The sequence below is a fragment of the Mastigoproctus giganteus genome, chromosome 7, assembly GCF_048544385.1.
Source record: "Mastigoproctus giganteus isolate SK-2022 chromosome 7, ASM4854438v1, whole genome shotgun sequence".
Taxonomy (NCBI): Eukaryota; Metazoa; Arthropoda; class Arachnida; order Uropygi; family Thelyphonidae; genus Mastigoproctus; species Mastigoproctus giganteus.
Window position 1 is genome coordinate 44,358,321 of NC_143581.1, and position 10,878 is coordinate 44,369,198.

The 10,878-nt window shown below is 38.9% G+C and overlaps 1 protein-coding gene across 2 annotated transcripts in view; it reads left to right on the forward strand.

The window, feature by feature from the left end:
- LOC150082854 (uncharacterized) overlaps positions 1-10,576 on the forward strand; it is a 614,617-nt gene extending 604,041 nt beyond the window's left edge. For both annotated transcript variants that reach the window (XM_090377632.1, XM_090377631.1), the window contains exon 10: positions 7,601-10,576. In XM_090377632.1, the coding sequence (XP_090233758.1) occupies positions 7,601-8,361 (761 nt within the window). In that variant the 3' untranslated portion in view covers positions 8,362-10,576. The remainder of the gene's footprint in view (positions 1-7,600) is intronic.
- Positions 10,577-10,878: the final 302 nt, after the last annotated feature.

The following is a 10,878-nucleotide window of genomic DNA, read 5'->3' on the forward strand; positions in this document are numbered from 1 at the left end:
ATCTACACAATATCTAACGCAATATACAACCTTCTGTCTACTCCAAGTCTGGAATGGAGCATAATTCAGTGGCATTTGCATCTTGAAATGACGCAGTACGTCTTCACTCTAGACATTTTCCTCTTGCACGATGCAAAACTAAGATGGGTAGACATTATTCCCCTCGTCGAAAACTGATGGAAAAAAAATGCAGATTATTTGGTTGGCCTTTATTACCATACTTGGGTTAAACAGCTACCAAGAAAACTATTCTGTTAGAACAAGATGTAACACGAGGGATTTTCACTGTCAGTATCAGTGAGGTTCTCCAGTCTTTATGTACCACATCTGGCAAGAGTTTTTTTTTTTTTTTTTCGCCAGCCATAGATACCAGGTATTTTTAAGCTATATATTTAATTACAAGGATCATTCCAAGTTGCATAATTTGTCATCTTAGCTAATAAAATCAAAACTGAGATTTATCAAACACTTTCTGGGATTTATCTAAAAACTGGTTTTTCTTTATATTTAATATATAATTACCTTTAGTACAAAAGCTGCAGAATTCGCCCTTCGATTCATCACGTACTTTCATCAAATCGATTTCCTTTTCTAGAGCTTGATGATTAAGTTGTCCAGACGAAGAGAAATATGTTTTGCGAATTCGAGATGAACACAACAAATGAATGTGCCTACAAGAGGAGAAATTAAGCTGCGTTTCAAACTTGCGATAATTGCCACTGTAATAGATATTTTTATTTATTTATTTTATGGAACTGTCTAAAGTATATCTGCTTGAAAGGCTTTTAACAAGAAAGCATTAGATATCTCTCCCAGGGTAGCAGATGAGCTAGAAAGGAAGTTGTCCAGGAGAATATCAAAATAAATATATTTTTATACCGAGGGAACACATTCAAATCTTAAGTTCATACAATTTGATGAATGTTAGTATTGAAAACTATGATTTGTTTTCTGCAGGATGTCCGTCCTTTCAGACGTATCTGGACATAGTTGTTCAGTCAATTCTTCATCCATTTACTATTAATTATGTTAGATGGGAACATCCGCTGTAGAGAACTATCTATTCAGATTAAATCTAAAGAGACCAACGATGGCTGCACTATGGAATCATCTACTGTGCGGATGACTAATAATGGTACCGTCATTAATATATTTTGAACTACGACAATATTACCAGAACCAGTGATTTGTCTGAAGCTCTTACTATATTTGTAATTTTTGTTTTGCAGATATATTTAAATGCCTTTCATGAGAACGTCACTGATTACAATCAAAGTTCTGCTTAATATGGCCTTCCATCATTTACATCACTTATTTAAATAATTCTTTGTGGTTTTAATGGTTCTCAGTATTTACACAATAGAACCTCATAAATCAGGTTTCCTCAGAACCCATTTTTGAAAATCCCGGGGTTTTTTTAAGGTTATGTGCATAGGTTAGGTTGTGGAGTATCTCCATGGGCAGGAATCTATCCCCTATCCTGAGCTTCCACGCCACAGACTGCAGAGAGTGGAGGGCTCTTAAGGGTTTCGGGGGGATCCTCCAGTTGCACATCTGCCAAAAACTTGGCGTATTGACTTCACCCGCTATCATTTTAATTGACACGAGCAAGCGGAGGGTGAAATCCGTTTGGAGACTTTTCTGTAATTTAGAAGTTGGGTGATATCTGAAGTATGTGTGAGTGGTGGCAGTTTATGCTTGAAGAGGACCCACCGAAGAAGCTAGTGCTCACCAGATGCAATGGTTTTGAGCGTGGTTTTCGTTGCCGACGCCCAGAGTTCTGAACCGTAGGTGATTACTGGTTGCAGAAACCGGTATATGTATTGGAGCGTGTACTCAGGCTCTGTGACATGGAGGTGTTGTTTGGCAAGCCATCTTGATCTGCAGACCTTGTTGTAACTACCCTTGGGGACTACTGTATAAGTTGACTATTAATAAAAAGATAGAACAAGATGTATTCCACACAGTAATAGTAGATGGTAGGGAAACAGTTAGTTGGGAGACAACTATTAAAGTTGTCATAGACAAACTGTTTCCTGAGGATTGTGTATGCAATGATACTCTTGAACAGCGTGAGATGAAAGAAAATAATAGAGATTATATCAACAATGAGAATATCTCTCTTTTTACAACAGAAGAGTTGATAAAACTCCGGGGATTGATTTAATTGAGAACAACAGTATCAGTAAGTTATTAGAGCTATATCCTCCAGTTCTGCTTAATATGTATAACATATGTTTATTGGAAGGCACATTTCCTGTTTTCTGTAAATGTGCCCTTCTGAAATTGTTGCAAAAACCAGGTAAAGAAAAAACAAGCCCCAAGAGCTTTCGACCAATATCGCTGTTACCTAACCTAGGCAAGTTGTTTGAGAGATTGATTTTCCAGGATTAAGTGACTATGAATTTACACCACATTGAGTTGCCATTTCAGTATGGTTTTAGAAAATCCAAATTTACTGAGTACGCGATTAATGATTTGGTGCTTTACGTTAAAAATGCGGATAGTAAATATGTTCTTGCTCTGTTCATTGACTTTGCAGGAGCTTTTGATTAAGTCTGGTACGAGGGTACTCTACTCGTTAAGACAGTTTCATTGTCCAGGGAAAATATACCGGGTTGTAATAAGCTATTTAACTTCAAGGCAGATAATTGTAAGGGCACAGCATTTAACTTACAGGAAATTAGTGTCTAGGGGATGCCCACGGGGATCAATGTTAGGTCCCCTATTCTGGAATTTGGTTCTGAACCAATGACTTAAATTGAGACAAACAGTTTGCCATAAAATAGCATTTACGATGATCTGCTTATCTGTGTGCCTGGTAACTCAAGAAGGGATATTGAAGAGAAGGCTGAAATGGTTCTTCAGAGTCTAACATCATGGGATATTGTAAATAAATTAACAGTTTCAGAATAAAAAACAGTTATGATGTTAGTTAAAGGTCACCTTGATATCAATCGACCACCAAAAGGTTTGCTAAATTGTAAGCAAATTAAATTTGTTACGAAAATTAAGTATCTAGGTGTTTTATTAGATGATAGGTTAACTTTTGTATTATTTGATGAATAAAATTAAGCATTTTAGTGCAGCAGTAATACGGATTTCTAGATCAGAATGGGGGTTACGTAGATCAGTTTTATATCTTTATTATAACTTGTGTGAATAAGATTAAGTTTTAAGTCAAGTTAAAGTCTGCGCAAAGAACAATGCTGTTGGCAATTCAGAGGGTTTGCAGAACTGTGTCAACAAATGCCCTACAGGTATTAGCAGGCCACATGCCGTTAGATCTTTTTATAATATATAGAGCTTTCTGTTACCATATTAGGCAGTATAATAATTTCACGTGATTAAACATTGTATGTGACCTTAACATTGATCCTAAAGTTGAAAAGAAAAGAATATATGCTAAGTTAATGGAAATCTGGCAAACCAGATGGACGGATAGTATTACTGGTGCGGTCACCAGACTTTTTATTCCAAATATTTCTTTTGCATGTTTTAAACTGAATAAGTGTTTTTTTCCTAGTATGGAGACTTCTTTTTTGTAACAGGGCATGGTTCTTTGAATAGTAAATTATATTATTTTGCTTTAAAGTCACACCCCTACTGTGTATGTGATGTTGAAGACACTTGGTGCCATGTATTATATGATTGTTTGTTGTATGAGAACTACAGAGCTGAATTAAAGAATGTAATTAGTGATTTGAGGTATGGAAATGAAAATAACTACTTCTCAGATTATAATAAGTTTGTTGCTTTTCAAAGGTTTGCTATTTCTGTATTTCTAAAAAAAAGACGGTTATCAGCCTGGATATTTGTAAACTAATAACTGTTCACTGTATAGATTTTTTCTCCCCCCCATCCTATTCTTGTCCTGTTTTTTATTTAATTTTATTTAGTTATTTTTGTTTGTTGGCTTGCTGGCTGGCACTGTGGAAATTAATCTAGTACGGGATAAATTGCCAGGGTGAGATTTGGGTAGGGGGTAGAGGTTTTTAATTTTTTTTTTTTTTCCTAACCACCCTGGTCTTCGTGTTTTTTTTTTTTTTTAGTATTTATTATTATTTTATTTATTTTTGTTGTTGTGTTTGCTGGCACTATGTAAGTTAACTAAGTGCGGAACTGTGGGCCAGTATGGTGTCTTTTTTTTCATTCTATTTATTTTTTTTTTTTTCCTCTGCCCACAGGAGTAGGAGACTGATTCCTGAATGCCTGTGCGGGGAGGAGAGATTTATTATTTATATATATATATATATATATATATATATATATATATATATATATATATATATTTTTTTTTTATTTATTATATTTTTATTTACTTTTAATTATTTTTTAATTATATATCTTTTATTATTATTATTTTCTCTTTTTTATTTATTTATTTATTATTATTTTTTTATGCTGGCTCCGAGGCATAAAAAAACCACGTTCATAAAGACGGGCATCAGGTAGCAGTTATCCTAGGTGATGACTGCTCTCTGGTGACTGGGTGTCCTGTATATAACAAACTCAACTCACATTACACAAACCTAAAACTTTTTTTTTCTTTACCAAGATTGTTTAAGTATAATGAAGTAAGTGATATTAGGTGGATCTGGACAAATATCTAGGGGCCACCAAAGACTATAATAATAATAATAAATAAAAATAGAACTTGTTGTGAATGTCTGCAACATGGTGATTGAAACTGAGTTTAGGGTCGAAGATAACGCCGAGATCTCTGTGTGCTTGGTAACTGAGGTGATGGGGTGTTCCGTGGATTTCCAGGTTTAGTTGCGTTGGGTTTGATTTGAGTGAGAATTTGTGCAGATTTTTGGATTTAACTTAAGAGAAAACTGTGCCAAGTATGTAATCAGATTCTTAAGGCTGTTAATAATGGTTTCAGAAACAGAATCAGGTCGGGCGGTCCCGTTGATCCGATAGAGGAACTGCAAGTCGTCTACATAACTGATAAATTCTGTTTGCTGGCACAAGAATGGGTGGATGGTAGCCGTAAAGAGGAGCCCTGAACTCCGTCCTGGGGAACACCTACACAAACTTTCCTTGTGAAAGATTTTTTATTCACAATCAGGTGAAGGACCCTGGTAGTAAGTAGCGACTTCAAGAATTCCAGTCATATTGCCTTTTATCTGGTATCCCTCCTCACAAAGTTGCAGGAGGGGCTGGATATCCAGATAAAAACTGCCATCTCAGCCGTATCTTGTAGAGCCCCCAGAATGGTGTTGGTGGTTTGCAGTAGGTTGGTAATGATGGACCTGCGTTTCAAGGCATAGTGAATGAATGGTGATTCATATGGCAGAACCTGTTTGGTTAGGATGGGAAGAAGGCACTTCTCCATGACTTTGAGGAGACATGAGGCTTTCATTATTGGCCTGAATTGTGAAAATGAAGTCGCTCCTTTAGTTTTGGCGATTGGTTGGACAATATAGGGGTACCAGGCTGTTGGGAAAATTTGCGTTGTGAGGATTCCATTAAAGATACCTAGGAGTGCATCAATGATGAAAACACTAACGCTCTTAAGAATCAATTGTGGGACCCCATCATATCCGGTGCAAGACGTTGGTGGGCGTGGATATCTCGTTGACAACTGTTGTGAATGCTCTTAAGGTCTGGCGCTGGTTTTGGCTTAAAATCTTGTGATTTAGTCTAGCCATTCGATCGGCTTAAGTTGAGGGAATTCATGCCTTGCCTTAAACGGTGCCTTCCCGATCTTTATTGTGTTGTCGATGTAGGCTTTCATGGCTTTAGATTTGCTTCTATTGAACTGGGCTGGTTTTGGCTTAAAATCTTGTGATTTAGTCTAGCCATTCGATCGGCTTAAGTTGAGGGAATTCATGCCTTGCCTTAAACGGTGCCTTCCCGATCTTTATTGTGTTGTCGATGTAGGCTTTCATGGCTTTAGATTTGCTTCTATTGAACTGGGCAGGGGCTCTTGAGTATGCAGTCCTGTCTAGTTGGTCTGATGTTGCTTTCCATTTTGCATGTAGTCTTTGTTTATTCTGAAATTTAAGGCTGAGCTCTTGGGTCCACCATGCTTTGCTCCGACAGGAGATTGAAACTGTTTTTGACGCTGCAGTTTGAGCAATAGACTGCCGCCAGCAGGTAAAAAAGTGCAACCCAAGCTGTGGATGACATTGGTTTAGGGCTTCGCAAAGAAAAATGGATGGTGCGAAGCAGCATTTCTCTGGATTGAGGAGTGAAGGGTTAATCACTGTCTTCTTAACTGGTGCTTGATGTTGCCAGGATGTCCTGGAAGTGATTTGAAGAATGAGGGCTAGGTAGATGGTCTGACATGAAGGCTGTTTCAAGCTGGCTGTCAACGGTGAGGGTATCTATTGCAAATATTAGGTCTAACAGGTTAGTGCCTCTAGTAGGGGAAAAATTCTGGAGGGTCAAACCTACTGGAGCCTATTGCTTTGGGGTGGCATTGATCTAGTTGGAGACCTCTTGTAAAGTGTTCTTTACTGTGGGAGGGGGGGGATGTAGACTGTGCACACGTCAAGTCTGCGGCCTTGAATGCTGAGTGAGGCTCTTGCAGCTTCAAACAGTTCTGTTTTTAGAGTGGCTGAGCTAGTCAGTGAGAAATTTTGTGTTGAAGAGAATGCCTGCACTACCACCAGTCGTCCGTTCCCTGGAGGAAAAAATGCCCGAGAAGCAAGTAGGTTGAGAGAATGCGAGGTCTTCTTCACTGTGGGACAGCCATGTCTCCGTGATACAAATGATGTCATAGTTCCAGCTGACACAGGACACCTCGTTATGTGAGCAAGGGATGCTTGGTCCGGAGTCATTGGAACAACAAACTCCGGAAAATGGCGTCGTTTGTCCATCCTTATTTTAAAATCAAACTTTAAAGGCATTATCACAAAAGCTTCCGTGGCACGCGACGCCCACAATGCATGAGTCAGTATTTCACCTGCATAATTTACACGTAATCTATGGAATGAGTTTCATTTAATTCTACCATGTTTAGTTGTTCAGTGGGAAGATGCTCGCGCCTGCGAATTGTTTAACTGATGATATTTTAGTTGGGTGAGCTTTTTACCTCTATTGAGAGTGACGTTAATATGCTTGCGGTGAGGCGTAGATAATTTCTAGAAAATAGTAATTGATACGTCTCACCAGGGCCAACTGACTGCAAGTCACAAAGATCTTAGTTAATCGTGTCTTACTTCTTAGATTCTTAAGAATTATTTATTTAGAGACTACACACAAATAAAGCCATACGGTTCATCACCACATAGCGGTCATCTCGCTGGTGGAGAAATATTTTTAAACATTTGAAAATATATGCTGGTAGATATTAGGAGTTAGTATTATAGCTATAAGTTTAGTATTCTTTTTTTTAAAAAAAATTCATTTGTAAGGCAGTACTTTAAATCTTACCCGGCGGTACGCCCGGTTAGGTCAATTTGTTATTTTATATTTTTATTCTAAGCATTTGAACACTACTGGAAAAATGTGGTGGCCAAATGCTTTGGTCAGAAAAATAATCTAAACAAGAATATTGTTATTGCTTTTTTTTTTTTTTTTTTTTTTTTTTCGTTTATTGATGTTACTGAGTCATTCTGATTGCGATTCCTTTTATCTCTTTCTGTAGCCACAACGGCTGGCATGATCTTGACCTCTGAGCACATGATCATCATATTGGTGGTTTTCTTCGCACTGGTAGTGGCAATGTGTGCCGCCATTATCATCACGTGCTACAACAAGGTGAAAGACCGTCGCGAGAAGAAGAGGGAGTACAAGATGCGGAGGTCCAAGGAGGTGTCCATAGAAGCAGAGATGGATCACACTCTGAGCAATATGGATCCAGGTCTAGAAGCTGCCTTAGCCGCTCAGGCGGCCGAGATCGGTGCAGCCAGACGAAAGGTGCCTCGATGGGTCGAAGACGATGACGAGAGAAACGGATGCTACGTGCCAGATCTGGACATGGGACTGTTTCGGAAAAACCCCAACGGGGGTCACGCGATACCTCGGATTGAGGAGGAGCAAAGTCCGCCCAGTATACACATAATCGGAAACACCTTTCAGGACGTTAAAAACCACACTTGTGCCAAGCACGGAGATCGGAGCGGCAGTATATCCCCTCCGTTACCCCCTCCTCCACCTCCCCCTTCGGCATTCCATCTGCGGGACCGCCGACTTGACGACGAGCACTGTGACAATCAGTGTCAAAAACACAATCGGCATAACGCATTCCGGTCGTACCTGACGACGCAGGAAGAGGAGGAAGAAGGAGTGCCTTTACAACCCCAGCGTTTCAGGGCGGAAGCAGTGATTGAACTGAACGAGGCAGCTGGAAGGCCAAGAAGCTTCGAAAGTACAACCTCCGCACCTGACGTCATAGTACACCGCTGACGGTACCCCACCATATCACACCACTGCAAACAAGTCATAGTATCCTAGCGACGGCGAAGATGTACGTCTTCGCCTACGAAGACCTCTCCCTTTTTCTCCTTCTGACCACCCCATCATCCCCCAGAAACAAAAATCCTACATCTGCCAGCTTCAACATCGAGATCAACCGCAAAAAACCGCTCTTTCTCAACCCGTTTCTTCAAAGTCCCCAACCGATCGGATGGCCTAAAGTTCATAGCAATAACTTTCAGCCAGTCCCTGACTCCTCGTGTGGGTGATCTCGTCAGTACTTCCACTCATGAGCGACTTCTGTTGTTGATCAGTCCTTGGGCGTAACACTCATCTACAGAGAAGATGGTGCTATGATTCATGCAAAATAAACACTCAAGATGGCGTTGGTCGGCAACGCTTCTGGGTACATTTCCTTGCCACACTTAAGGCCACCGTTTCCTACCACAATAGCAACTGCTCAATACAAACATTGGGGAACTCTATAAGCACTTGGAACTCTCGATGACAGCGTCTTCCAGCAGGGTATACGATCGCAAACCTTCTCGAATTGGAATGAATCAAGAGTTTAAGTATATAAAATGTTCTAGAATCTTCTACAGACGTTATCCCCCTCATGTGACGTCACTGGTTTGGAGAACACTTTCGAATTTTAATGGCGAGACATTTTAATGGCATATTCCGGAAAAGATGAATATTTTTATTTTAAAGAAACTCATTAGCCTTGAAAGCTGTGTGGAGTATTGGAAGCTTGCACACGCGCTCAAACGTCACTTTTCACTGACCGAGGTTCATTTTCACTTCGAAATAATAAGACAAGACATAGCCACTTGACAAAGTAATCTTCATAATTCTGGAAAATGCATAATGCCTACATCAGTTCTACTAAGGTGATTTTCCTTGTGGAAGGAAGGCCAAAGTTGGAAGGTCACTTTTATTTTTAAATTTATTTGTTCGTTATCATCACATATCTCCATCAAATGCATATACAAGTTTACCTCCACTGTACAATATATACTGGATGCGGAAAGGCACAATATCGAATAAGAAGAAATAAAAAAAAATAATCATTCAAAATCCTAAAAATTCAGTATCCTCTCTGCTCTCTAAGTATTAGATTCAACAATGAATGATGGGCAGTTTTAAATTCAGAGTACCTTATCTGATAGTCATCGAAATTAGGTAACTTAATTCGTGGGATTTTTAGTCGGATGCTCCGCAAACTGCCGAATAGTGGAGGAGATCGTGAGTGCTTTCCAGTGACTGGTGAAGAGATAGTATTTCATTTCAATGGCACTAATTCTGTATTTTTAGATTTTTTAAAGAAATTTTTTAATAAATCAATTTCTTTAACTCTGTGTGTATACCATCCATGGGCTACTTGGACTCTCACCAATTATTCGTATTCCATCATCTCAGAAAATGCTTTCCTTGCTAATCATAGGGAACTTATTACCAGCTCGTTGCATCATCCATAATTTGTGCAAACCGTAATTCCAAATTACGAATCACCTTAGGTGAAAACCAACAGATTGAAAACTTGGTTGAAATTGTTAGCTTCTGCTCTGGAATCAGTGACGTCAATAGCTATATATACGCAAAATATTAAAAACCTAAAGTATTTCACAATTTTTTGATTCATTTCCAATTCGACTTCAGCAACACGGACTATAGAAATGTATAGAGCCTTCATTAGGCCTAGCTACCTGGCATCGATACATGTGTGAGTGAGTGTGTGTGTGTATGTATATGCGTAGAAGGATGATGTCAAAGAGGTGTCTAGACTGAAGCACACCATTGTGGCCTTTACATATCAGAAGCCCTGGAAAGGTTCTTTTTTTTGGAGGTGGACGAGTCTTGTCCATCTCCTCCCACTGTGTCAAAGTGCGCATTCTTGGACAGAGGGCTCAGTCGATGCCTTAAATTGTTAAGATTGCAAGTGTGTATAGAAAGTGACATGTGGTTTCCTTAATGCTTTCTTTCCTAGCCAATTTCTCGAATAAAAAAAATACTAGGAACTGTTTGCAACTAAGCGTCCTGTGTTGTTCCGCACAATTGGACTTGAAACAAAACGTCATGTGGAAACGAAGGAAGTATAGCAAAATTAGTAGGTGCTGCACACCTATAGGCCATGTTAGTTTAAAAACAAAGTCCTACTGGTAAGCTGTACATGTAATTAGTTACTTCGAATATCTCTGGTAGAGTCCCACAGTGGGAGGTACAAGATCTGTGATTTGATTTGTCTCATTACTGTAAAAAATACTGTTTATAATGAACTTTATAAGTATTTATTTCATAAAAATTTATATTAAAATCTCACCAATATTTTTTTCCAGCTCACATCAAACAAAAGACGAACATGAATGGTACGCAACCTCTTCCAATATTTGTTTTTAATAACTAAGTTGTGTAAGGATTGGTCTTCAGTTGATTACCACAACAAAACCGTCTATGGGATTTGTTTTGTACAAAAACACATTTGACTGCTGTCACCAGTGCGGAATTCTA